The 27,426-nt window shown below is 47.8% G+C and overlaps 11 protein-coding genes across 11 annotated transcripts; 4 read left to right on the top strand and 7 right to left on the bottom strand.

The window, feature by feature from the left end:
* Nucleotides 1-1,024: 1,024 nt before the first annotated feature.
* N7516_007051 (cytochrome P450) lies at nt 1,025-2,839 on the bottom strand (the record flags this gene model as incomplete). The annotated part of the gene is made up of 5 exons (XM_057219771.1): nt 1,025-1,199; nt 1,249-1,415; nt 1,500-1,610; nt 1,681-2,549; nt 2,632-2,839. 5 exons carry the CDS (start codon nt 2,837-2,839, stop codon nt 1,025-1,027), a joined length of 1,530 nt encoding a protein of 509 aa, XP_057073862.1.
* A 1,070-nt stretch (nt 2,840-3,909) lies between these two features.
* On the bottom strand, nt 3,910-5,058 carry sdh2 (succinate dehydrogenase iron-sulfur protein subunit SDH2). Its single transcript, XM_057219770.1, has 3 exons — nt 4,585-5,058; nt 4,353-4,504; nt 3,910-4,302 (listed from the first exon to the last, which is right to left on the bottom strand). Exons 1-3 carry the CDS (start codon nt 4,925-4,927, stop codon nt 3,982-3,984), a joined length of 816 nt encoding a protein of 271 aa, XP_057073861.1. The 5' UTR covers nt 4,928-5,058; the 3' UTR covers nt 3,910-3,981.
* Nucleotides 5,059-5,563: 505 nt separating this feature from the next.
* N7516_007049 (uncharacterized protein) lies at nt 5,564-6,597 on the bottom strand (the record flags this gene model as incomplete). Its single annotated transcript, XM_057219769.1, has 3 exons — nt 5,564-6,086; nt 6,142-6,236; nt 6,289-6,597. 3 exons carry the CDS (start codon nt 6,595-6,597, stop codon nt 5,564-5,566), a joined length of 927 nt encoding a protein of 308 aa, XP_057073860.1.
* Nucleotides 6,598-8,004: 1,407 nt separating this feature from the next.
* N7516_007048 (uncharacterized protein) lies at nt 8,005-9,639 on the bottom strand (the record flags this gene model as incomplete). Its single annotated transcript, XM_057219768.1, has 4 exons — nt 8,005-8,136; nt 8,272-8,716; nt 8,780-9,288; nt 9,421-9,639. The coding sequence occupies 4 exons, from the start codon at nt 9,637-9,639 to the stop codon at nt 8,005-8,007; spliced, it is 1,305 nt and encodes a 434-aa protein (XP_057073859.1).
* Nucleotides 9,640-10,805: 1,166 nt separating this feature from the next.
* N7516_007047 (amidase family protein) lies at nt 10,806-12,613 on the top strand (the record flags this gene model as incomplete). Its single annotated transcript, XM_057219767.1, has 2 exons — nt 10,806-11,101; nt 11,155-12,613. 2 exons carry the CDS (start codon nt 10,806-10,808, stop codon nt 12,611-12,613), a joined length of 1,755 nt encoding a protein of 584 aa, XP_057073858.1.
* Nucleotides 12,614-14,246: 1,633 nt separating this feature from the next.
* Nucleotides 14,247-15,639, top strand: N7516_007046 (polysaccharide lyase family 1 protein; the record flags this gene model as incomplete). The annotated part of the gene is made up of 4 exons (XM_057219766.1): nt 14,247-14,581; nt 14,659-14,784; nt 14,862-15,192; nt 15,298-15,639. 4 exons carry the CDS (start codon nt 14,247-14,249, stop codon nt 15,637-15,639), a joined length of 1,134 nt encoding a protein of 377 aa, XP_057073857.1.
* Nucleotides 15,640-15,890: 251 nt separating this feature from the next.
* On the bottom strand, nt 15,891-17,001 carry N7516_007045 (putative sexual development protein (LsdA); the record flags this gene model as incomplete). Its single annotated transcript, XM_057219765.1, has 2 exons — nt 15,891-16,601; nt 16,654-17,001. 2 exons carry the CDS (start codon nt 16,999-17,001, stop codon nt 15,891-15,893), a joined length of 1,059 nt encoding a protein of 352 aa, XP_057073856.1.
* A 361-nt stretch (nt 17,002-17,362) lies between these two features.
* Nucleotides 17,363-19,367, bottom strand: N7516_007044 (putative MFS hexose transporter; the record flags this gene model as incomplete). The annotated part of the gene is made up of 9 exons (XM_057219764.1): nt 17,363-17,615; nt 17,670-17,907; nt 17,966-18,068; nt 18,120-18,451; nt 18,510-18,620; nt 18,673-18,819; nt 18,874-18,977; nt 19,026-19,151; nt 19,201-19,367. 9 exons carry the CDS (start codon nt 19,365-19,367, stop codon nt 17,363-17,365), a joined length of 1,581 nt encoding a protein of 526 aa, XP_057073855.1.
* Nucleotides 19,368-20,672: 1,305 nt separating this feature from the next.
* On the top strand, nt 20,673-21,647 carry N7516_007043 (uncharacterized protein; the record flags this gene model as incomplete). The annotated part of the gene is made up of 2 exons (XM_057219763.1): nt 20,673-21,188; nt 21,246-21,647. The coding sequence occupies 2 exons, from the start codon at nt 20,673-20,675 to the stop codon at nt 21,645-21,647; spliced, it is 918 nt and encodes a 305-aa protein (XP_057073854.1).
* A 266-nt stretch (nt 21,648-21,913) lies between these two features.
* Nucleotides 21,914-23,701, bottom strand: N7516_007042 (uncharacterized protein; the record flags this gene model as incomplete). The annotated part of the gene is made up of 3 exons (XM_057219762.1): nt 21,914-22,564; nt 22,619-23,368; nt 23,438-23,701. 3 exons carry the CDS (start codon nt 23,699-23,701, stop codon nt 21,914-21,916), a joined length of 1,665 nt encoding a protein of 554 aa, XP_057073853.1.
* A 2,651-nt stretch (nt 23,702-26,352) lies between these two features.
* Nucleotides 26,353-26,946, top strand: N7516_007041 (uncharacterized protein; the record flags this gene model as incomplete). The annotated part of the gene is made up of 1 exon (XM_057219761.1): nt 26,353-26,946. One exon carries the CDS (start codon nt 26,353-26,355, stop codon nt 26,944-26,946), a length of 594 nt encoding a protein of 197 aa, XP_057073852.1.
* Nucleotides 26,947-27,426: the final 480 nt, after the last annotated feature.

Raw genomic sequence — 27,426 nt, 5'->3', positions numbered from 1 at the left:
CGTATAATGGGCTAGAATTTCTAATATGAAATATGGGTGAACATAATGAAGGCATTGTTTTTCTTGGCATCGGTTCGACCAGTGGGCTCTCCATCGTGTCTGGCTAAAATTTTACATAGCACTACGATGTACATTATATAAGGAATATTTCTGTATTTGTATAAGAGCTATATTAGGGGATAGATAGAAGTCAACAGCGTTATAACCATAGTATATATATAGCACCTAACAAATAGGTATACTTTGGAAACTTTGTAGTATATATATAATTCGTTTTTGAACAGGAATTTTGAAATAGTCCAAAAAAAGCGGTAGACATAAAGATAAAGTTTTAATAAACAGTTTAATTTAATATAAATATACAAGCCTACTATAAATAAACCGTTCAATAACGGTCGCTAGTACAATCCCACCTTATTAATTTGTACCTCGTTCTTCCAATTCGTATGGGCTGCCTGCTCAGGTCCACTGCCCAGGTGGATGATCATGGTTACATAATAATGGATAGGTCACAATACCAAGCCTTTCTAGTTGGGACTAGTCATTAGTTAGTTATCTCTCACTATTTCACTATATGTATTTTGTAAGTCATTCTAATTTTTGTGATTTAGAAGAATCAGATCTCCCATGATTCTTCCGAATTAAAGAGGTGTAACTGATATTTTCCAAGGTAGGTACAACCAACCTACACTTACTCCATCTTTAGATATATACAACAAATACCAAAATCTTCACTTAACGCAAACAGTACCAGCTCGACACACAATAAATATCATCGGAAGTGCGTTCATTAGGCAATTGAAGTATCTAATAACCACCAGAATAAAATATCCGTCATCATCCAGCCGTGTAGTACACATCAAGTGAAACATACCCCACAACATGGTTACCTGCATATGCAATACGCACGTTAAAAAGCACCGCAGAAGATCCTTGAAATAGACGAAAGTACAAGGTCCACTCTTATACCTCATCATACTCATCATCCCCACAGAGAAAACTTACACAACCTATAGTAACAACCCTACTCCTCCACAAGACCCTCCACTGTGGCCTTCACACCAAACAAACCGACCTCTGGACACCCAATGCCCATATCACGATAAACACAGATGTTATCGGTAGTAGTCTCGTATAGCGCAAAGTTGACGCGACGAGCGATATGTGCCAGAGATAAGTAGATCTCTGCATAGGCAAGGCTAGATGAAGTCAGTAACTATATGAAATCCTGTGTGATGCATAACTCACTTCATCCCCAGGCATTGTCTGCTTCCCTTGGTAAACGAGACAATGTACCGACTCAGATACTCTCCCTTATCTGCAGCGCGGATCCAACGCTCCGGGTCGAATTTCTCTGGCTCAGGGAAGAGTGTGGGATCCATATGGACGAAGTAGTTCGACTGACTGACCGGAGTCTGTAATACAACAAATATCAGAAACTTTCTCTAGGAAAGAGGGGACCGAACCGGAATGTTACAACCGGAAAGCCATAAACCTACCCCTGCAGGGATAACCCAATCCTTGTAGAGCATGGGTTCGGTCGGTGAAACACGAGCCAGTCGGGCTGTCATGCCGTGGCTGAGACGCAGACCTTCATTGACAACACCCGTCTAATCCAGCGAACGACAAAATCAGCAATCCACAATGGAAGTAAGAAAGGACTTAGAAACGATGTCCCACCAAGTATGGCAATTTCTCCAAATCCACCCAGGAAGCCTTAGACAACGGTGTCACCAACACAGTCTTCAACTCCGCGCGCAGCTTCGCCAGAACCTCCTTGTTGTGGATGAGATAAAACATTGCAACGGTAATAGACCTAGCCGTAGTCTCGGTACCAGCACCAAGTAACAGCGCAGATTCATCCTCTAGACGATCAAGCGTCCTCTCATTCTCAGGCAACTCCAAACTCGTCAACGCATCAAATATAGTCGACCTCCCCTCAGAATCAATTTTCTGCAGAGCCTGTTTCTGCAAAGTATCATCCGCCTGTTGTCGAAGTCTAGCCTTCAAATCAAACAAATCAGCCATCTGCGGCTGGAGCCAGCGCAACAGGTTAGGCGGCGCATTCCTAAAAACAGAAATAAGGAACGGGAAGAACCGGTTAATGTGGAACATAACCATCAGCCCATTAACCGCGTCGACAAGGTCGTTGCTCCGCGACCCCTTCTCGCCGTCCAGATAGCCATAGCTCCAGCCGTAGCAGTAATCGGTAATGACATCTGCAGTCAGCGCCGCGAAGTCTAGTTGCAGTTGCAGCACGTCGTTGGTTTGGTGGGCTTGCTCGAAGCGCGCGATCAGCTTGTCGACTTTGTCGTGGATGGATGGACCAAGGTTCACCACCGAGCGCTTGGAGAAGTAGTTACTCAACAGGCCGCGACGGAAGCGGTGATGGTCTTGAGTTATTGTTCCTACGAGGGAGTTTGGCGCGCCGAAGGCGATGGCGTATTTGGAGTCTTTGGAGCGTTTGTGTGAGGCGCCGGCGTGAATTTCGTCGTAGTAGCTTGGGTCTTTGATGTGGACTTCTCGTGGGTTGATTCGCACGATTGGGCCTAGTTTATTAGTCACTTTTGCATTTGTGTATATTTTTGCTGGCTTGGATAGTTGATGTTAATCTAGAATCTATATACTTACCATATTTCTCGTGCATGCGCTCAATCTCCCAGATGTACATGCCGCTTTTGACGACATCGTAATAGAACTCATATAGAAAGGTCGCAGCAGCGAGTTTTGGACCGGGGAAGTTGGACAACGGGTGGAAGTACAAATGGTACACAGTGCGCAGGACCAGCAGTCCTAACGGCAACGACAACACAGACACGCATAGTGTCAGAGAATCCATTATAGAAGAACTTGCTAACTACAGCGAGGAAGAGTAGCGGTGGGCGGCCATGTCTTATAGAAGGGGCCAGGACAAGGGTTCAGATTGAAAAAAAAAATAAAACAGAGCCAACCCCACGAGGTCGGTAGTGCATAGATAGTGCATAATACAAAGTTAGTGTACAAATCGTCTCTTTCCTGATTCAACATGCTTATTTAGATAATGGAGCCATATTTGGATATTATGACGTCTCGAGGGCCCGCTAAGGCGCTGTATGTAGCTATCATTCGTTGAGTACTATGCAACCTCGCCCACCGTGCAGACGCAGACGCATCAAACACTAGGGTTGGGTCGAACATAATCCTCCTTGTTTATCACCGCCGGGAACAATGACCCCCCTGGTTTGAAAGGATGTGATATGTGGATGACAAGGTACAGCTGCACGGCCGATAACTGGGCTGATATACCCACCTCCGTGCGAGCCGGCCGCTGTAACGATCCAATGAATCCCGGTGTTTGGTGTTGGATTCATAACTTGTTTTTAGCTGCAGCCGGCAAGAGGACAAAGCAAATAAAACCAAGAAAGATGTAGGGAATTGAGCCAAAAAAAAGAAAGACAAAGTGGACTATCTGGTAATCGAAACCAGGACCTCCCGCACGCTCGCAATAATGCGAAGCGGGCGCACTACCAACTGTGCTAACAGCCCAGTTGAGTATCGCTCAAGACTCTAGTACGATTTGTGGAGGCAGTGCCCAGGTGGCCTTCTTTTAGCGTGCTAGTGGTCTTAGCCGAATGAGCCTAGCCCAGACGGGGATAGGTGTACTGGGATTCGCTTAGCATGTGTCAGGGAGATATGTTGTTGGCCATAGATTTCAGTTATATATATGGATATAGATGGAAATATCAGACATCTAGATTGAGAGATTGATACAATACAAAGGTGTAGGTTGCGCTATCATCATGCAGTCGAATGGACTACCAGTGCATTCCTGTAAGAAACAAACGTTCACAATTTACACCTATAGAAACATGTGTGAAGTAGTCGGGAAAAAAAAGTAAAAGAAAATAGGAAATAGGAAATAGAGAAACAGAGGATAGACGACTGGAAAGGCATTGGACAGAAAAAGAAAATTCCGCAGTACTCCGTTTTATATCAACATATCTAGACAGCCAACATCTTTTTGATCTCGGCAATTGCGCGACCTGGGTTAAGACCCTTGGGGCAAGTCCGTGTGCAGTTGAGAATGGTGTGGCAACGGTAGACGCTCATGCTGTTGTCGAGAGCGGCCTTGCGCTCAGCGGTCTTCTCGTCACGGGAATCGGCCAACCAACGGAAGGACTGGAGGAGGATAGCGGGTCCAAGGTACTCCTCACTGTTCCACCAGTACGATGGGCAGGAGGTTGAGCAGCAGGCGCAGAGAATACATTCGTAGAGACCGTCGAGCTTCTTGCGATCCTCGGGGGATTGACGGAATTCGAGGCCCTGGTAATTGTTAGTTATTGTAGGTAATGTTGGTATATAAAAGAACTCACGTCTTCCGTGGGAGTGTCGCGCTGGAGATATGGCTTGATGGACTTGTATTGCTTGTAGAAGTGGGTCATATCAGGGACAAGATCCTTGACGACATAGGTGTGAGGCAAAGGGTAGATGCGAGACTCGGACTTGGTTTCGGTGGGAATGCGGCCTGTACGAACTAGGGATTAGTTTTCATTCGGGAGCTGTCGGATGCTTCGAGATTGCGCGTCTGCAGGTCCGGGTACATACACAAGCAGGCGAGAGTGTTCACACCGTCGATGTTCATGGCGCAAGAACCGCAAATACCCTCACGGCAAGATCTGCGGAAAGTGAGGGTAGGGTCGAGTTCGTTCTTTATCCGGATAAGCGCATCGAGCATCATGGGTCCGGTCTTGTTCAAATCGAGGTCGTAGGACTGCATCTGAGGCTTCTCGCTGGGCTGGTCCGGGTTCCAACGGTAGACCTTGAAAGTTTTCATCTTGGGCTGCTCGGAGGGAGTAGGCTCGACGGTCGCGTAGGTGCGAGCAAAGGCAGGGCGGAACATCGGCCGCGATGCCGCGAACAATCGCGAAGTGGTACGGAGGGAGGCCATGACGGGTGATCGGAAATGAGAAAAACACCGAGGTGGAAAGGAAAGAGAGGATGGAGAGTGTAGAGAGAATGAGGTGGATACCAGAAATACAAAATAAGAGGGGAGAGTTTTCAAAAATGTGAAGGTAGCGACGACGAAGTCGAGTTTCACAAACCAACAAAGATCCTCAACAACGAAATGAAGTCCAAGGAGTGTCTTCGCTAGTAACCTCGGGTTTGACGGGTCGGGTGTGTAGATGCTGACATCAGCGAGTCTCAGCCAATCACATCCAAGGTGTTTACAAGCCTCGGGCGGACACGGCGTCAAGGAGATTCAGGGAATTGTCTACTGCCGATACTACACTCCGACATGATCATTTATATATGTTGAATATGGGTCAATGGGAAATGTCTATGGGAGATGATTGATAAAATATATCAATCTTCCCATCTTATCTACTCCAAGCCTCCATTGATCAGTGATTTCCCCAGTCAAAACCCACAAAATCAGGTGCCTCAGGCTATAAGGCCAACTCCCGGTTTGGTTGCCGAGACGGGATAACGGCTACTCCGGTCGACTCACATGTCATTCGAAACTGTCACATTGTCACATTACCACTTCATATTCGACTATTACAGTTAACCACTAACTATACAACTAAGCGCGATTAACATAGTTCTGATGCCATTCATAGTCCCGATTCTCGGTCAAAAAGGTCCGAATAGCCTCACGCGGCGGCACGGGTTGACGGCCCAGCACCTCGGCCATGAGCGGATCAATCGTGCACGTCTCCCCCTTTGAAATACTCTCGTACCACGACAACAGCGCCTGGAAGAACCCTTCCGGCTTCCCACCCTCGTCATCGGCCGCTTTCAACCGCACAAACTCCTCCGGCGAGACAAGCTTGAACTGAACATCTCGGTTGGTCGTCTCGTTGATCAGATCCACGATCTCAGAGAATGTGATAGTCTGCTGTGCAGTGAGCAGCACGATCTCTCGATCGTGTCCGCCCTGAATCATCAATCGCGCATTCGCCTCGCCTAGCTCCGACCGCAGTGTAAAGGCAATCGGCCCGTCGGAGGGGAGGTAGACGGTCGATGTGCTTGGATACCAGCCCATAAAAACTGGGAAGGCGTCTGTGTACAACCCCTCACGGATGGAGGTAAAGTTGATACCAGACCTGGCTGGTGTTAGTAGGGCTGGGTGGATTATCACGGTCGGGGGGCGTGGCTTACGCTTTCATCATTTCCTCTGTCATCAGGTGGCCTTGTTGGACAGCCGCCTTGGAGTCGGAAGTGTATCCACCGAATGCGAGAGATGTATACCATATCTGCGGCTTCCATGTTAGCTGGGCTAGTTGTGTGAGGAATTTGATGACTTGCGTGTTTCACGTTCATCTTCTTCGCTGCAATTACAAAGTTTTCGTGTTGCTTGCGCCGCTTCTCGATGTCGAAGGTGTTGGTGCTAACGAAGAAGAGGTTCTCCACGTCTTCGAATGCGGTCTCTAATGTCTCTGGGTTGTCATAGCTCGCTACTCGGAATGCGATCCCCTGATCTTCGAATTGTTTGCGGTTTTCCTCTTTCGAGGACGCTGCGGCATACTCTGATGCCGGGACATTCGCAGCTAGGTAGTATAGGACTCCTGCGCCGAGGCCGCCCGTCGCTCCTGTAATGAGGTATTTGAGGGTCATTCTGAAGAATCGTAGAAGTTGAACGTTTTTGGTCAAGGATCACTGGGGAAGATCAACGTTGTAAATGGAGTGGATAGTTTTATTTTTTAGAACACCAAGTGTGCCTGTGCTTTTGTACATCAAATGTTCATCATATGACAAATCCAGTCATTGTCCCGAGGTCGACAGCTTCGCATTAGAAACATCTCGACTATTCATGAGGTTGGTAAGCACACTACACCCTAAACAGGTTGGGTTAAGCATCTTGGCAAATGACAACATTTCTTCTACCCTCTCGTATTTCAAATATCCACCGTTTAGAAAGATAATTCCTGAATGATCACAGTGCTCGGGTCCGAGGCTAAGCCTGTATCTCATGATATTAGCGGCTTAACTTCACATCTAAGTATAAAACAATTGGCGGCGGTTGAACAAAACGCGAGGCGTAGTCATGGTCATGACTATAATTCTGGCCCCAATATTGATTCCTAAGACTGGCCCCCAAGCTGCCTCTCGAGTGCCCAAGAAAGCTTCATCCTTGTTCCTTCTAACCAATTATACATCCCTATATAGAGTACAGTGACCTCCACAATAACTGAAACCAAGAGAGTATAAGCGCTAAATTACAATACCACCCAGGCGGAATAGAAACCCCTTTTGTGTCTCACTAAACAAACTAAGCGCCGCACCATTCAACGCCTCCAACGGCGCCCAAAAGGAAATTACCAACGCCACCTATTTACTGAAACCAAGTCGTCCGAAAACCCCCTCTAGTTTCTCACGTCTTTTCTTTGCTTCTTGCACAACACCAGCACCAGAGGATGTTTCATAAGATAATTCTTTCGGTGGCTTGTCACGCTCCGCATACTAACTTCGCGGATTGGAGAAACCGGGATCCACGGCCTGAACCTGCAGCGCATGCTTTCAATATCGATGGGGTTTCTCCTCTCGTAATAGTACAACCATAAATGAGCCATGGATTCACAATCGTGGGATACCTGTGGTTTGGGGGAGGATTTGCTGGAAAAACAAGGTTAGAGTGTCGAGTTTCGTCAAGTCGAGATCGTAATACTGTCTGAGAGTTTTTGGGAAGTGGATGTGCTTTCTCCGTAGCAAGACAGGAGTTCAGATATAGATGTATCGAGGCCCACCTTGAGACGCTGGCGTGGCGTATCATGTAGAAGTGCTTGGCTGGTGGGATCATCTGAAGCCATGGTATCGCCAACAAGATAGATATTGATAACTTGAAGCGAGCTCAGATGAGGATAATGAGACAGATGGTGATATGGATAATTGCCGAGATAGAACACTTTATTTGTGTGGCTTTAGATATTGCTGTTCCAACTAATATTGTTTATATCACATCGCCGTTATTGAAACGACCAGCGCTTAGCTGTTGGACGGCGAGCGGGTCATCGCGAGTTTCATTCAAATGTCGAGGTCTCCAAGGAAAGCCAGAGCTTTATATCTAAGCGGTTTCATGAAAGAAACGACAAATGCATAGTCAATGCCAATATATGGAGGGCGCGTAAGATACTTCAGGAGAGAAAAGATAAGGACCTTTAACATTAGTTATATAAGTAGTCTGATATATATATCTGTTGATCTAGAACAAAAAGAAAACCCCTTCTAACTCTCCCTAGACCCGGGCTTCTCAACCCTAACTTCACTGTCATGCCCACGATTAATACTAACCTCATTCGTAACCCGAATCCCAGGACTCCTCGCACCCCTGTCTACCTCCCCACTGTGATCACTCGCTCTCGAGGCGCGTCTAATATCCCTCGAAACTGAAACCTCAGAAGGCATCATCTCATAATCATCCTTCCCAATTTTCGACCAATTAAGGAGACGCTTGCTATCCCGATTGTTGGACACCGCACCACTCCCGATAGTCTTAGAATTCCCGAGACTGGGCAGTTTTGTCGAGCGCGAGCGCGAGTGGCTGGAGGTGTACTCCGTCAAGTGAGCGAACAAGTTTCCGAAGACCGGTTTCAGCGCCGGCACGGAGAGCGCGACTAGAGTTGCCGCGATCTCGGCGTTCTCGACACACATCATCGGATTGTAGGCCCAGCTGCCGTCGGGGTTCCATTGGCCCCGTGCTACGAGCCAGATGCGGATGGCGGAGATTATGATTACGCTGTGTGGCATTAGTTTTATGGGACTTGTTTGCACACAATCTGGGAGGTGAAGGTTTACTCACAGGATACCGGGGAACATCACTATGGATAGCTTGATCTTCTTTTCTAAAGAAACGTGTAGTCCCTTGATGAGTGCTGCCGGGATGGCGAACATCATCATGTCACAGGCGAGAGATAGCCCCGAGTTCACTGCGTACACGAGTCCCCATGAGAGGCAGGTGTAAGTCTTTGGCTCGGCTTGCCACTCGTAGGGCCAGAGCCCTGTTACCGGTCTGCAGTGGAAGATCAAGAGGAAGACCTGGGGTAGGTATGCGGCGAAAAGGAGCGGGGCGGCGATGATAATGCTTAAGTGTAGTTTTGTTGAGCGAGCTGAGAGCCGGAAGTAGAAGGCTAGACCGGAAAGGCGACATAGGAATAGAGCCGTTGTGTAAATAATGTGAGCGACAAAGTCTAGGATCTCGGTTTCGCGGACTGTGGGCATTGATAGCACATATTGGATGTATTCGATGTGGCGACCGCTTCCCAGGTTGATTAGGATGATTGAGAGGACGACAAAGACAATATAGAGCATCTGCGATTGAGAGTTATTGTTAGTTTTTTTTTTTTTTTTTTTGGTTATATATTTTTGTAACTATTCATAGCCAATTCTGTGTATACATATCTAGTGTAATGTAGATCTGGGGTGAAAAGTGGAGGAGCGTACCAAGGTCACCACGGCCAATGCATCATCTAAACCCGTCTTCTTCACAATGAATGCTCGGGCATATAACCGTATAATCATCAACAGGCCCGTGAAGCATATCATGAAAATGATTCCCACAATGGCGGAGCTATCGCGGGACTGTGCTAAGTATTCGAGTGTGACCCCATTGGGTATTCTCCCTGCTGCATCTGCAGCAAGAATATCGTCGGGGATGGTCATTGCTTCAAATGAGTGACATGATAAAATAGGGAAGATGTAGTAAAGGTATAGACCGAGAGAACTTTCCCCATGATGTCCGGAATGTCTGGTATATTATCCCAAAGCACCCGAAGGCAAAAGATATGAGTTTCCTTTGTTCTCATTCTCTCAAAGGAAAGTGGACATGGTGGGTCTTTCTTTCAATAATTTCCAGGGATTTTGACCCCTAGTGACCAACCAGAGTGCCATACCAACTCTTTTAGTCTTTGAAACCAAAGTTTATGGTGAAGTTTGATAAAAATCAAATTCATTGCTTATCAGATTTTAAGAAGTATACCTTAAGGTACCTACCTAGGTATATAACTATGTAAACATCCTAGTATATTGGTTAAAGATGTCAATTAGCACTAGATTAAAAGCCCCAAGTCTGAACCAATGAGATCTACCCTTTCAACATGGGTGAAAAAGTCGGCCAACACCCAAGTTGACACTAGGAGGCTTACTTTGCCATAGTATTCCGGATGACTTCATAGACCTAGTCGCATGTTACATTTTCTATCAATTAACATCCACTGTGCAATTGCCGAGCTTGGCCGTCGTATGATCTTTGGCACCAGAAGGGGACATCGCGCAAAGACAGCCAATCAAAATACTTCAAAATGGATTGGGGTCGAACGAAGGGAGCGCAACTTGGTCCCGATGGTCTGTAATTGGGGCCGGTAGATTTTTTGGATCCAGTTTATCTTGCAGTTTTAGGCAGGTCGTCTCGGTTCTATAGCCGACTACCAAGATTAATATACGCAAGGCACCTAGATTTTAGATTAAAAAAGAAATTGTTCGGTTGGTCATTTCGAACATTTGTCACGGAGGTTTCTGCTGAACAAACGCCACTAATTCCAATGGTTTGGCGGATATAGTGGATGGAATAGAATAGCCGTTTAAAGCAGGTGAATTTTTTTTTTTTTTTAAAAAAAAGAATCCTAAAGCAAGCGAGAAATAATAAAAACAGTGAAAAATGTCGAAAATGTCTTGGAATGCGGCGCGGGGGGCGGTTTAACTATCGGCTCGGTTGCGATTAGTCATGTCCCAAAGGTATATTCTTGGAAGTATAACAACACGAACTCCCCCAAAAGATTGGCATTCTGCCACATGGTTTTTTGGCGGGGGTTTTCAATCTAATTCCCATCATGGCACCTTTAATCCAAACATTAGTGAGCGGCCTCGCCTTAGTGAGCTCCGTTGTTGCTCAGGAGTCCGACAGTTTGGTCGACTCCCAGATCCTTGCTGATCCCTACCTCTATGACTTCCCTCGCCTCGGCGGTGATGGTGCTGCCCATTTCCATATGCGCACCTGCCACGGCTTCAAGCTGGAGGAGGCTACTATCGATCAGATCCAGGCCGAGCTGACGGTTGGTACTTTCACCGCCGTCCAGTTGCTGGACTGCTACATGAACCGTGTTTACCAGACCCAGCCTTACTTGAAGTATGTTATGTTGAAATCCCTGGCATAGAATTATGGACTAACAGCATTATTAGTGCTATCCTACAAGTGAACCCGGATGCTCACGCCATTGCCGAGTTGCTCGATGCTGAGCGTGCCGACGGTAAGGTCCGTGGTCCTCTCCACGGTATCCCTTTCATTGTCAAGGACAACATCGCCACAAAGGACCGTTTGGAGACCACTGCTGGCAGCTGGGCTTTGCTCGGTAACGTCGTGCCCCGTGATTCTCATGTCGTCAACGGCATGCGCAAGGCCGGTGCTCTTCTTCTCGGCAAGGCCGCTCTGAGTGAGTGGGCCGACATGCGCTCTAACAACTACTCTGAAGGCTTCAGTGCCCGTGGCGGTCAGTGCCGCAGTGCTTACAACTTCACCGTGAACCCCGGTGGCAGCAGTACTGGATCTGGTGTCGCGGTCGGCGCCAACTTGGTCCCCATTGCGCTGGGAACCGAGACCGATGGCTCTGTCATTAACCCCGCTCAGCGCAACTCCGTTGTCGGCATCAAGCCCACTGTTGGTCTGACCTCCCGTGCCGGTGTCATCCCTGAGTCGACCCACCAGGACACCGTCGGAACTTTCGGAAAGACCGTCCGCGATGCCGTTTACGCCCTCGATGCCATCTATGGTATTGACTCCCGCGACAACTACACCTCCGCCCAGGAGGGTCTCACCCCGGTCGGTGGCTACACCCAGTTCCTGTCCAACCAGACCGCTCTCAAGGGTGCTGTCTTCGGTATCCCCTGGGATTCCTTCTGGGCCCTCGGCGACGCTGACCAGATCGCCCAACTCCTCGAGCTGGTCGAGCTGATAGAGTCCGCCGGCGCCACTGTAATCAACGGCACTGAGCTGCCTCACTACAAGGAGATTGTCTCGCCCGATGGCTGGGACTGGGACTACGGTACCACCCGCGGCTACTCCAACGAGTCCTCATACTCCTACATCAAGGTCGACTTCTACAACAACCTGCGCACCTACCTGTCCGAGGTCGAGAACACCAACGTGCGCTCCGTCGAGGACCTCGTCCAGTACAACATCGATAACCTCGGCTCCGAGGGTGGTCTGCCCGGTATCCACCCTGCCTTCGGCTCCGGCCAGGACGGTCTGATCGCTTCCCTCGAGACTAAGGGTGCCATGGACGAGACCTACTTCCAGGCTTTGGAGTTCTGCCAGCGCACTACCCGCGAGGAGGGTATCGATGCTGCTCTGAATCACGGCAATGTTACTCTCGACGGTCTTCTTCTGCCCCCCGATGTCGCCCAGAGCGTGCAGGTCGCCGCCCAGGCTGGATACCCTGTCATTACTCTGCCTGCTGGCGTCAGTGATGCCTCAGGCATGCCATTTGGCCTTGCTCTCGTGAACACTGCTTTCTCTGAGGCCAGCTTGATCAAGTACGCCAGTGCTATCGAGGACCTGAAGAAGAGCCAAGGTGCCAAGTGGGACCGTCCACTTCCTAAGTGGCGTGGCTATCTGGAGCGTCCACTGCCCGTCGCTATGTAGAAGCCGTTGGAGTGGATGCTCTTTGGAGATGGTTATAGCTGATCATTTGTGCTTTTTGTTGTATACCACACATCATTACATAGACTGCACATGTTTAATGTGTTTAATGAATAGAAATCTAGAATTCGTTCAGAAATTTTCATCCCCTTTCTTTGTTTATTTTTTATTTTTTTTTCTCTGGCCTTTAGATGAAACGCGCCAATCACTAGTAGGAATATTTATGCACTTTATGTTCCTCCACCAGATCCGCGAAATTATTTTAATCAAAAGAACTTCCGAGTGGATCTGATAGCTCTGGTGGATAACATTAGCCTCATGGGCAAGGTGCCGGATCTTCACATCTTTACCAAGTAGAATTTAGACTACGACTATCATTGCTGCAATAATGTAGTCCTTAAAAGATCGACAGAGGAAAATCCGTGTGTTCGCCAAGACGGACAAATTCCCCCCAATCTTCACAGCTTAATCTTCCCCAGCACACAAGGAGAAAAAAAAGGAAAAAACCACACACGTGGATATTGCCAAAAAGAAAAAGGAGAGAAACCAGAAGAATCCTCGGAGACCGTTCTCATCCGAGTAAAGAGTCCGGCCACATGGCTGGCAAATGTGGGGAACATCCCCCAAGTGAAACATCTTCAAGCGCCGGACCTGATATACGACTGGGATTACTCAACTTTAACTCCTGAGTATGTTGTAGACCTCTTAACAGCCCACAAATGGGCCTAAGTTCCCTGGCCCACAGCCCAACCTGCAGTGGGTTATGGGCCAAGTCTTCAAAGTCCATCAAAGCCCATCAAAAGCCCATTTCTATACACAAATATAGTCTTGGCACGTATAAAGTACCTAGGTAGCTGATTAATAGCCGTATTTTACGCATCTACCAACCTGTATAGTCAGTATTATTATGTTATCATTGTAGTACCAATGGTACCTCTACTTACTATGTAATTCCCTAACAAAAATAAGTACCCTTTGTAAAAAGTAAACATCTGTCTTCCAAGGTTGTGAGTTGATTTATAAGCTTATAAGAAGAAGGGTTCTGTATAGTTTCATAGTTTCATATATCTCTTAGATGATAGTTTGAATACCTAAAAAAAAAAGCGTGAGAAACATGCATTAATTATACAAAGATAGGACCTCCTTTGAATAACTATTGCATTTGTGCCACAGGAGACATGGCGTACGAATATCCGAATAACTATACAATATACGAGTATACGAGTATACCCATTATCCAACCACCCCCTATTGGTGTACTATCATCTTCCATAACATGACTGTTTATTTCTCCGCCAAATTGTGGATTTATGCACAACCTTAATAATACATTGCCCAAGTGGACTGTCCAAGGCTGGTCCCACGTTTATGCCAAGCCCAAGGCGCATAGGGCTTCGGTCACCATTCGCTGGAATAACATCGGCATACCATAACGGAGATTACCCGGGTGGAGAGACATGATTCTCAAACACGCTTGTCTCTTAACCTGGAATAGCTTGAAGAGCTATCTAGTTATATTGGACTGCCTATTGATCCTATAAAAGGTCACGTCTATCACGCCCGAAATGTCTCCCTCAGCTTTTCATCCCAACCATTCCATTCTTTCCAACAGGTAGCAACACTACCAACTCCCAAAATGAAGATCACTGCTATCTTTGCAGCACTCGCTGTGCGAGCCGCTGCCGTCGGTGTCACCGGCGCCGCAGAGGGTTTCGCCAAGGGCGTCACTGGTGGTGGCTCTGCCACCCCTGTCTACCCCAGCACCACAGCCGAGCTGGTCTCGTACCTGGGTGACTCTTCCCCTCGCGTCATTGTTCTCTCCAAGACCTTCGACTTCACCGGTACTGAGGGAACCACCAGCGGCACTGGCTGCGCCCCTTGGGGTACTGACTCTGCTTGTCAGGTTGCCATCAACCAGAACAACTGGTGCGGGAACTACCAGCCGGACGCTCCCTCCGCCTCTGTCAAATAGTACGCACCTCCAGACCCCCAAACGAATCCTATGTTTCAGTCAATCCATGAAGTCCATACTAACTGCCCGCTCCCAGTGACAACGCCGGTACCCTCGGCATAACCGTGAAGTCCAACAAGTCCATCGTTGGCTCCGGCAACGCCGGAGCCATCAAGGGCAAGGGTCTCCGTATCGTCAGCGGCGCGAACAACGTCATCATCCAGTACGATATTCACCACCTGCTACTTACCTTCAAAAACCACCCTAAACCAAAATATAACTAACCCATCCATCCACCAGGAACATCGCTATCACCGACCTGAACCCCAAGTACGTCTGGGGCGGCGATGCCATCACCATCAACAACGCCGACATGGTCTGGATCGACCACGTCACCACCGCCCGTATCTCTCGTCAGCACATCGTGCTCGGCACAGAGGCCTCCAAGCGCGTCACTATCTCCAACAGTTTCATCGACGGCACCAGCGATTACTCCGCTACCTGCGACGGATACCACTACTGGGGTGTCTACCTTGATGGATCCAGCGATCTCGTTACCATGAAGGGTAACTACATCTACCACACCAGTGGACGTGCGCCCAAGGTTCAGGGCAACACCCTTCTGCACGCTGTGAGTGAAACACCCGAAAAACCGTCTCTTTAATTTCGAGATGACAAATCCTCTCGGGATTACTCCAAATATCCTTGTTGGAAATCTAACTAACACATACGCTAGGTCAACAACTACTGGTTCGATAACTCCGGTCACGCGTTCGAGATTGGCGCTGGTGGCTACGTCCTTGCTGAGGGCAATGTGTTCCAGAACATTGCTGCTGTTGTCGAGAGTTCTATTGCTGGACAGTTGTTCTCCTCGCCCGATACCAACACCAACGGTGTCTGCAGCTCTCACCTCGGCCGTGCCTGCCAGCTCAATGGATTCGGATCTTCCGGAACCTTCGATGGCCGCGCTGATACTGGATTCTTGGTCAACTTTGCTGGAAAGAACATTGCTTCTGCTGCGGCTTACACTTCCGTTGTTGCCAGTGTTAATGCTAATGCTGGTCAGGGTAAGCTTTAAAGTGGAGTTGAGTGTTATATAATCCTGGGCAGGGAAGCTGTGAGGTGATGAGGGGGTGGGAGAAGTGGTTGGGATTGTATGTGTGTAATTTAAACAAGAAGATCATATAACTAGTCATCTACTATCATTAATATGAAATCATTTGATTTATTGAAGAGAGCAATGAACCTAGAACTAGTTCGAGTTGGCAAGATGGACAACTTGGGCTCAAGTTATAGGGCTAATGATAGGCGGCTGAGGATGGAATTCAACTACTTGAGGATGAAAAGACCAGGTCCAGCGACAGTTTCATTTGCCACACTGTATGCATTTGGGAATGGTCCCTGGGATGTGGTCACCGCAGCGATGGTTAGCCCGTTCATTTGATGTGCCTCATAGGGGAACAAAGCCTTTGCAGTAATTGTGTGGTTCTCCGCGATGATGTGGAGAGGCTCCACGATTGGCTTATTCTGCTGATTGATGTAGGTGAGCCACAGCATATCTCGATCAATCTTGTCGTGATCGTCGACGGAAAAGGAAAACTTGATGCCTCTGGTCTCTGCGGTGGGTGGTATGATGAAATCGAGAGGTGCAAAGGTTTTGAGCGGAATGGAGTTAATATTGGGGCAAGTGCCGGGCACGACGAAGCTCTGAATGGCAGTGAAGGCAAAATTGAGATCACTAGTCGTCAAGAAGGGCAGTTCACTAGGGATCTTGCCCTGCATGATGCGGAACCATCCCTGCTGCTCTCCCTCCTGGCCGATAATTGAGGCAACCGCGCGTGTCAGCGCAAAGTCACCACCGAGAGCGAATCTCTCCACGACGTCCTGCAGAGTACCCAGAACCACATCTGTGAAGGTGGTGGCGAGAACAAGGGCGGAGTCGAAGTCATGGACGGGGAAAGTGTATTGACAAGGCTGGATTGGGTCAAACCCAAAATGGGCCAAGGCGTTGTTGGCGTCGAGAACATGGAGCTCCTCTTGCTGCGTCAAATTAGTAAATATCACCAAGTGACACGGGAACATCATGTCATACAGCCAGGATGGCGTGCAACCCATCCAAAACATAGTCATAATCCTCTTCATCAGTAAAGCGATAACCCGAGACCTTGTCGGTGATGTTTGTGATCAGTTGATGGAAAAAGGCAACTTCAAAGAGTTCGTTGAATGCGATGAGCTTGAGGTTGACGATCCCTCCTTCGCTGATACCAGGGGGAGGAGGACCATTTGGAAGAGTTCCGTGTGAATCCAGCTCAATGGTCTCCAGATCACTGGGGCTTGGATTAGGCATTCCATCCGGAAGAGGGGAAGTCGACACATTCGAAAACGGAGCAGCAGTGGCCAAGTAGGCCACGCCCAGAAGGATGGCTATGTGGAAACGCATATTAATGGTAAGAAGAGTATTTGGAATGAGAGATGCTGGTATCAATGTATGATAACAGAATGGATGATTATGTATGAAAGAGTGAAAAATGAAGTGGCTTCACTGAAGTTGTGAAGTTGTGAAGTGAAGTTGGGGGAAGTCGAGGGAAGCTGAGGCGAGTGGCAACTACGTAAAAGGAAGGAGCTCATATTCCTTATTTGAATCTGTCTCCTTCTAGACAATCTAATGGATTGAATCCCCTCCTTGTCTGTGGAAATCATAGAACAGCTAAGGAAAGCGTTATCAAATTAATTCATCAGTAACAAGTAAATATTATTATCCAAGGTATGCCCTATGGACAACTTTCCACAATAATACACAATCAAGCATGTTCCATATATTCAGGTGACTCCTTCTCCGTGATTTGAATCTCTTTCACGACCTGCTGCAGATCGACATGCGCCACCTGGGCATCATCACCATCGAAGATCTTAGCCAGCTCCTCGAGAGTAGGACCCCGGGTCTCAACGTAGAAGAAGTAGACGAAGCAAAGCTCGACGAAGATCCAAATAGTGTAGATCATTGAGAGGTTCCAGTGGTGAGGAAGGTTCTCCCACGCAATTGGGTTGGTGTAACTAGGATGGTTAGTTTCGTCTAAAGAGTGGGTACATATATTTCGCGCAACTTACTTTCCAAGAACCAGAGATGCCTGCACCGTCAGGTTCATAATCATAATGCCCTTTGCACGTAGGCGATAGGGCAAGATCTCGAGCGCGTAGGCGACGAGTAGACCCGACCAGGCAATGGCGTAGAACACAGAGAAGAGCCAGACAAAAACGACTTGTGGGTAACCGGTAGACGCGACATCCTGGGTTCTTTCGAAGACGGAGGAAACGACGGTCCATGCGAGGAACATGAGAACCATGCCTAAGAGGAGAAAAGTTAGTAACTCGGCAAAATCACCAAGGGGAATGCTGGCACGTACCAACTGTGGAAACCAGGAAAAGTGGTCGTCGTCCGACTCGGTCAACGAAGAACGCACTCGAAACACTAACAATCAGACTGAGTAGGGTTTGTCCACCATTGAGCTATAAAATGTCAGCGAGGGTCATTTGACAAAGGACGAGGGGAAAACGAACAGGAATCTTCTTGGTTTGTTCAGTGATACCCATGCTGTTGTAGATCAAATTGGTGTAGTTGCTGAACAAGGCATTGCCACTGTATTGGGAAATGATTCCCAGAGAAACCAAAAGTGCCAAACGGTAACGGTTACCCTTGGTCTTCATGAAGTCCAAGTAGCTGCTGTTCTTCTGGAACTGCATCTCCAAGCTGATAGTCTCCTTGATCTCACGGTACTCAAATTGAACGGTGGCGTTGTTCTTATCACCATTTCCGTGGTAGTAGGCGAGTGTGTCCAATGCTTCCTCGTACCGCTCCTTGGAGACGAGCCAACGGGGAGATTCCGGGACCCCTAATAATGATCAGCCACCTTGGGTTCAATCGAGTGAAAGAAGGAAAATGAAACTTACACCAGATGAAGATGATCTGAATGACAGCAGGGAAGATTTGGAGGATGGTCAAACTACGCCATGACCAATCGTTGGGGATATACATCGTTCCCCATGCAAGCCATGCGACAACTAAACCCAGTCAGCATACCAACGTCCAAAGACTGGTCTGAAGGATACACACCTAGTGCGCCCAAATTCCACAAGCAGTTGTAAATAGTGGTGACCTTTCCGCGGTGTTGGGGGTGGCAGATCTCAGCGAGTAGGACTGGGGATGCCATCTGAGCCAGACTGTTGCCGAAACCGAGGAGCAATCGACCGGCGACATACACTAGATAAGATTAGTAAATCTAATGGTCCCAGTATATAAAATAGGTAAACTTACTTCCATAGTTTGTGCAGAATGTACCGAGCAAGCCACCGAAAATCATCAAGACACATCCGATCATGATGGGAACCTTGCGGCCCCATCGATCAGCGATGAAGGGCCTATTCGAGTCAGCGCGCCTCCATTGTGTTCAGTGCAGAATGTCTTACACAAAAGGAAAACTGGCAAGACTACCAATCTGGTAGATTGCATTCATCAATCCCAGCTTCGCCCCACTAGGTGCGTCGAAGTACGTCTGCCACGTATCCAAATTCTGGGAGGTGTTAAGCATCATCCTATCCCGTCAGCTCTATACATATTCAATAACATAGCTATGATTCTTACCCATCGTATCCAGTAGTAGCAGAAGCAATACAAAGCACAGAAGCCCATAAATAGAGCCTGCGCAGACCAGGCTCTTGCCACCAGTTAACCTTCTCCAACTCAGGCTTTGCAGCTTGAGTCGCGTCCAAATCGGACTGCAGAGTCGAAGCTCCGACAGCGATACCCATGCTGTCTGTATAGTCTGCTTAGATGAAGTGTATGAGAAAGTTGAGATATCCACCGAGCCTGGAACACAACAAAGCAGAGGAATGTGGAGATAGGGGGCACCCCCAGAGCTTTTAAGCAATTCAGATTTGCCATCATGGGATAATAAGCTGTGATATTAACCGGTGAATGAGAGCTGATGTCTTGGCTGATTTGCTCGAGTCGACAGCTCTCCCCAGTTTTCATCATCGAAACACATATTGGGGAAAATGGAGACAAAGCAATTCGAGTATTTCCCAAGACGCTAGGACGGATCTCGCGCAGCGCCGGGACTATAAATGCCTATTCATGAACGGACTAGCCGGATTGATGGAATGTCAGACCAGCCTTGCCATATAGGGGATGTTGGTAGGGCAAAGACGTTCTATCTCCGGGTTTTAGGGCCACGGGGCATTAGGCCCAGGCTAAAGTTTGATGCAGAGATGTGATTGGCGCTAACAAATGGGTTACAACAGCCGAGTCACATGGTCACAATTAGCCTGGAGTACTTGAGTACATAGCTATGCGCCGCGGGCTTAGGATACTCGGATACGAGACGAATGTTGTTCTTCCCCATAATTGTGCGGCCCGAGCCCCACAAATAAATAAACATGGAGAAGGAAAAGCGTATACTATTGACGATCCTCCGTGTTTATTTGAGGTGTGAGCTAGGTCAGCTGTGTTGAACATTGGGTCTGTTTCTGCTCAAGGTTTTGGGTGATTTATGTTGGGAATTTCTCTGTATTCCAGAATCCAGATGGATTCAGGCCCTGAATGACAAGCCCCGTGTCGGATTCAGAAACCATATTAGCCTGGACGCCACGGGAAGGCAAATAAAATGGGGTGGTATGAGTGGTGATGACAAGAAGCCCAGGGGGAAGTTGGGGGGGGAATTCTTCATTTGCGGGGGATATGCACTAGGCCATGCTTGACCGTTTAGCCGGAATTCATATCTTGGCAACGCCATTTAATAAAGCGGTTAATGGCACAAGAGATCTTGTTCAGATCCAAGCAAACGCCATATTTTGAAGAAGAGGGATACGAATATCAAATAATAGGGGAACCCCAATTTACCGCTTCCTTCTTTCAGTCTTGTTCCGGTGACCGCCTCGAATACAAGAGTCGAAGAAGGCCTCTAATTGGTGCGATCTGAATTACCGGCAGAAACAAGGAGCACCTTCCCCAAGTAAGTAACTGCCCAGGTGCTATCAATGCACAAGTCCATATCTCCTGATTTTTCTTAAAATGTGGGCTCATGCTGTAGCTTCACCTGAAGCGACCTAGACACAATGCCAGTCCAACCCAAGTACAAGCTCTCACAAGAGCAAATAGATCATTTCATGAGATTTGGGTACTTGGGACTACCAGACTGTTTCTCGCGGGAGAAAGCAACCGAATGGGCAGGCGATGTGTGGACTAGACTCGGTGTGTCACCAACAGACAAGTCAACATGGACAACCGAAATTACCCACATGGGAGACAACAAGGAAGAACCGGTCAGAACCTTTGCCCCCAAAGCATGGGCGGCCATCTGCGAGCTTCTCGGGGGCGAAGATCGCGTAGCCCCGGAATCGGCTACTTGGAACGATGCCTTGATCGTCAATCTTGGCTCACCAGAGTCAGAGGGCACGTGGCCCCATCCTGCTGATCTGCCGGGATGGCATGTGGATGGCGACTTCTTTATTCATTTCCTTGATTCGCCAGAGCAAGCCCTACTCGTTATACCCCTATTTACCGATATCCAGGACCGTGCAGGTGGCACTATGATCTGCCCCGAGGCGATGAAATATGTTGCCCAGCATCTGGTAGGTGATCAAGGTTCTTATTCCACTTTTACGCCTTTCTGACTCGTGTTTTTCTAGTACAATCATCCTGAGGGCGTCACACCATATATGTATCCTCGTGGCCAAGAGCCTGTTGGGAATCCCGAGGACACGCCCTTTTACTCGGATATTGTTAAGAATTGCAGCGACTTCCGCCAGATGACTGGCAAGGTGGGCGATGTCGTTCTTCTCCATCCTTTGATGTGTCACTCGATTTCTGTCAACAGCTTGAGACACCCACGCGTTATCACCAACCCCCCAGTGTCCTTGAAACAACCGTTCAACTTTGACCGGAATGATCCCTCCAAATACAGTCTCGTTGAGAATAAGACGCTGGAGATGCTTGGCAAAGACAGACTGTCTGGCTGGAAAATCAAGGGAAAGCGAGAGTTCGTTGTGCCGGACAGGCTGAAGGATACAAGCGGATCGAGTTCGAGCTAGTAAGACTAGCGAACATCATAGGAAAACCCATTCCAGCCTGATTGCCATGACCTTTACTTTCACCGAGACAATGACTTTTATTCTTAAGTGAAATCAGCTTTTAGCATGAAATCCGAGTTATTCTTACCAGAGTTCAATCGATGCGTTCGCTTCTTGCCCTTACATTGCCTGCCATAACCTCATACACGATCAGGTTAGCTGACGTTCGTTTTGCAACAAATGCAATTACCAATGCTTTTTAATTCTGACACGTTTAATATTCACATTCATTTTTTTCGCCACAGGAAACCGGACGACATCCCCCCAAGGATAGCCACACCCGTGATGAGATCCCATACTCCTTGAAAGGCCTCAACCGAAACAACCGTAACTGCTTCTCTCTGTTTACTTGTCATACTCACGTCCTTCATAAGAATGAGATATCCGTTGGTAGAGTTTACTATGTCTCGATTCAACCCAACACCTGCAAGTCCATTGCCGAAACAGTTCAACAACACAACTCCCCCGACAGGGACCGCGACTGCCATACCCCAACCTCGCATGTAATATGAGATGGTTGTTGGCAGGGTTGACATGGATCCATCCCCATCTTTGGGTAGATTCTGGACGCGAACATTGTAACTTGAAAGTAACAAACCGTGTCCAAGGCCTGCTGTGAACAACAAAAATACCCACGCTACGGTCGGCGTGGAGTTATCCAAGAGTATAGAGCACCCACTCGCCAGGGCAGTCAATACCCATCCGCCAGAGATGAGCCACTGGGTGCATCTTAACTCCTTCGCAAGAATGACACCGACCACTGTAGCCGGCACAATCGCAAGCCCAACCATGGCTAGCAAGGTAACTCCAGACAAAGTGGCGGACATATAATGAGTAGAGATGAAATACAATGGGAAAAATTGCAAGTGGGCAAAGACCTAGACTAGTATGTTAGACACCATGAAGGAGATGCAAAGCGAATGTTGACTAACCACAAAGCCATGCAAAAAGCACCCTAGATGTGTCATAACCATCATTCTCGAGCGAAATGCCTTCCTCCCAAACTGCGGATGCACAGCCCACTTGGCCTCATAAAAGACAAGCGCAAGAATAATGGAAGTGCCCACCGCAAGAGGCACAATCGTCTGCCATTCTCCCCAGCGATACGAGCTCCCACCGCAAGAAAGACCAACCAGAATAACCCCAAGCCCGAAAAAGGCCAAAGTAGTACCTGTCCAATCCAAACCGCGCAATTTGTCCGTGGGGATATATTCCATTGCGCGAAGATCCACAGCGAACGGAATAACCAGCAAACCAAGCGCGCAGAAAATGAAGTTGAAATAAAACATCCACCTCCAGTCCGTATTATCGACAAACAAGCCTCCGATAACGGGTCCCAGGATGCCACCACACATGCGCGTCAACAGGATATACCACGAATACCGTGAATGCATGGATTCAGATGCCGTCTCGGTCATTACCACGAAACACAGACTCATTGCGCCGCCGCCGCCGATACCCTGGATCATGCGGCCGATTATCAGTTCCGCTAGACTCATTGAACCGCAGCAGATTCCTGTGCCGATTGTTGCGAGGACCACGGCGATAATCCATACGGGTCCGTGGTTGAAGACTTCGCTCATCATGGTGAAATAAAGCTGGCTGGTTGCGCCGAAAAGGAGGTATACCGTGTTGACCCAGAATGTGCTTGCTAGTGGCTTTGCGAATGCGTTTGCCAGGTCCTAGATTGAGTCTCTGGTCAGTTCTGGTATGGATATCGAATCACACTCGGGGTATTGCATGTGGCATACAGGTAAAGCTGGGATCAAAATGGTCGCATTGAATGAATCCATCATTGCCAGAATAACGATACAGATAAAGACCAGCCATTCTCGCACTTCGATTCGTTTCTTTTGTTCTTCGGTTGGAGGTTCGCTCTCTAATAGTTGAATTGAGCTCCCCAGCGCTGCGTTATGTGTGGTCATGCCGTCCACACTTCGGACGCTGCCCGGCACACCGAAGTTGACTTTCGACTCATCATCGTAGATTTCTTCGGCTATTGAATGGCGTCCCATTGTGTTGACTTTGTCCATCAAAAGGCCTCTCGAGGTATATATACTAGTCGTTAGGTTGTCGTTTACGGGAATCGGGGTACTGTGGTATCTGAGGTCGTTCGCGGCATCGATCGAAACTCAACAGTGATTCCCGGAAGAAATTTCATAGCTAGCATTGCAAGGTTACCCACACTAACGTGGGATGGAAGAGATGTGTAATAGGAGATCCCCCTCCGCCCCTTCGTCGTCGGGAAACCTGTGAAGGAGACGGTTAGGTGGATTCCACAAAAGAAGGGATACATAGAACCTGCATTGCTATTGGTCCGGAGATTGATATATTCTTATTTAAACCATCTATCGCGGGGAATATTAGAGCTAAATCCCTGGGAATGATGGGTTGAAGGGCGCCAGGGTCTTAGCACAGTTGGCATTCCAACCTCCCCATCCCTTGTTTGATGTATGTGCATCAAGCATTCCGTGCATGATCTAAGGAATTTTGCTGTGTGAACTCCACATAGCTCTTATCTTGTGGTAGTATCTTTCAGTTGTATCGCAAAATTCAATGTTATATAATGTCTCCACAGGTAGTAAGGTGGAAAATATGGAGAAGCTTTAAAAGTAGCCGAGAACACCGGCGCCCTTCGCTAGACTGGCCTCCTGCCTGGAGTTTCAGTCCCCCAATCCCTAACCGCACCTGGTTCTGCCTACCACTCCTCTCATTAGTACTTCCCCTTAAAGGGTTAAAGGCTTCAATGAAACCTTGGAATATACCTAAGCTAGGTATAATGGTCTCTTAGAACCACAACATGTGCAACATACTGAACATACTTCCTTGACACTGCGATCCAGTCATGTAGCGCCTGAGTGGACTAAGATCCCATCTATATGTATATATGTACGTGATATCCAGACATGGTCCTTTATCGCCTTTGCTGTCGTTTTCCAGGAGATCGGGTGTCGTTGACCATACATTTGTTGGGACAAAGCGCGCCACGGATTCCCTGGAATACTCGATGGAACAACTCGAAACTGCACTTAAAAGTTCTAATACGGAGCATGACTGATGCTTGGGAATCTTAGCCATCGGTCCGAGCATCTAATTTTATGAATACTGCCCTTCGCGCGTGTTGTAAACGAGCCACTAAGTGCAGCACATCACCTACCTACGTGCTTGACCATCGAGGTCATTTTGGTTTCAACATAGTTACCCTTGTGGATTGCCCTAAGTCCCTTCAGTCTATTTTTCTGATACTGAACGAAACTTTATCAGCGGGGTTTGCCCTTGTCTGCCCTCTATCTTGGATTTTCTCTGTCTTTCACTGGTTTTCTAATTTTCTGAGTTTCTGCTCCCAGGATTTTTACACTCACTTGGGGGGGCTCATTCATTTCCAAGTTTCCGATTAGTGATGTTGACTTTGTCAAGTTGCAACACGGACGATTGTGGCAGTAAGCAAAGTCGGCCGTGCATATGTACACATGCCAGTGTCATGTGTATTATCAGCTATTAAAGCTAGAAAAATGTAGCCTTCAAAAGCTAGAGGGTATATCAAAGTCTAAATATATGCGGAGATAGGGTAATTTACCTATAAAATCATATAACAACTACCTATGTATGAGCTCAGCATACCATACAGAAGTATATAATACCGTTAGTCGTCGATTTCCGCAGATTTAATCAATTGGAAATGAAAAACTTCCACATGAAAGCCAACATAAGAGGGATTTCTGAGTAGGAAAGGAGGCCTATCAATCGCACAGGACATTGGATGAAGCCTTCTAGGAGGACTAAAAGATATATAACATTGCAAGATGAAGCCCTAGAGTGGACCCTTTGGAGCGGTTGCTCCCGTGGTGGAGATTGACTCTCTGCCTGAGGCATAAGAACGTGACTATATGCATTTGAATAAATAGGTCTGCTGCCTCCTTTCTCTTCATCACTCTCCTGTCTGGTCTTTTCGATCGTGCGCAGGACTTTTTTTTCGCAAGAACCTCAAATTGCATGCTGTGGTGTGTTTATGAAACGTTGTTAAACCCATACCGACACCATCTCCGGGACGACACATCTCCCTTCTCTGAACTCGCATCTCTTATCTTTTGAGCGTCTTCATTCAGCGTGTTTGTCTTTTTAAGATTATTCTGCATACTCGAAGTCCCATTGGGAGGAGAGCCCTGCAATCTTCATAGCTCGACGTCGGTTTCAAGTGGGTCTTATGGATCCTAACAGCCATGACTTACTGCGCCCTGATTTTCTCCTTTCATCCCAGACTTTGACTCATTCTAAGTCAAGATGGCATGCCTCATTATCCTTGGCTCAGTCCGCAACCAACTTGCCTTATTCCTGCAGTAACGTGAATGTTCTCCTCAACAAAACACCTTCGATCCCCCAATGCACTGAGGTCGCAGAATGCGCGGGAAAGAGTTTTTTGTCCTTAGAAGGCTACTCAAAATGGTCAGTCTTGCCGGCTGATAAGTCTTCAAGGAGTACTTGTGAGCTATCCCCTTTCAAAAAGAATTTACCGCGACATCTCTGTATTGCGAACTCTCATCCGCAGACATGCAAGTTGTCGGCAGAATATATCCCGGAATGGACTGGATTTCAACCACTCCAAGAACCTGTGGGTAACTATCTCTGCGCCTTTGTCCTTGGTTGGTCATATATCCTTTCAGCACGGATGATAGAGCTACGCCGGAGAACAGCAGGTGATAAGCTTGTGTATACTAACAATCACGCACAATGGGATAGGCGCGAAGGAGACCAGGCTGGCGATTGCTTCGATCTTGATATTGGTAGTAATGATATTGCTGCAGTTCAATGGTGGGCTGCAATCCTTGCAGAGGGACGTGGCTGGGAGGCAACTCTGACTCGGGATGGTAAAGAGTACTATCCGCCATGGGAATGCCATTTGGACAGCAGTACATTCAGATTACGCCATTGCGCACAAATACCATCCTCGATCTCGATCTCCTCCGAGACACCGTCCGCAGAAGAAGCCCTGGGATACCTCTACAATTTTGCCCGATTTCAAGATGCTTTCGATCAATTGATTGCCGCATTAGCTGCTGCCATCACATTGCCATCGCATAACCGATTTGGAGCTTCTATTATCCTACCTAAACCTATCAATAGCCCCGTTTCACCCAGCTCACGCCAGAATACCCAGTTGATATATGTCAATCAAATCCCAACCACCGCCGAGCTTCCTCATTTTATGGCCTTGTCATGCAGTTCTGGTCTCGTTACGTCATGCCTTATGAGCTCTTTCTAGGAGCCCGGTATCACATGCAACCTGGCCAGTCAATGGCTACATCCACCTATAAAAGAAGTCTTCCCCCTTTCATTCGATCAAAGAATTTTCACCCCGTCATTGTTGCCATGTCTCAACGCAGACCGAGCGTAGCTTCCCTATGGCTAGGTTCTGCAATTACAGGTCTTTTGCCCCGAGTATTTGAAGTGTCGCGAACGTTCCTACCAACAGTGTCTTTAGAGGCTGTCATTTGGACTTCATCTCCTCAATCATTTATGGACCCTCAATACCACCGCCTTACGCCAGTCAAAAATATCGATGGCTTGGACATGATTTCAAGAGAAGATGAGTTCCGCCTTTTATTTATCACGGATGAGGACTCGCAAGAGTATGGAAACCCTCCTCTTTCTCCATACCCTCCATTTGGCATGGTGAATGTCCAGAACACATCTCTCGGGGTTAGACTGCATATGTCGTGTGATCACCGGCTGGAATATCACT

Source organism: Penicillium verrucosum, assembly GCF_028828655.1.
Source record: "Penicillium verrucosum strain IBT 35672 chromosome Unknown utg000002l_segment0_segment0, whole genome shotgun sequence".
NCBI classification, from domain to species: domain Eukaryota; kingdom Fungi; phylum Ascomycota; class Eurotiomycetes; order Eurotiales; family Aspergillaceae; genus Penicillium; species Penicillium verrucosum.
Note: the sequence above shows the minus strand (reverse complement) of the source record. Positions and strands in the feature narration are given on the sequence as shown.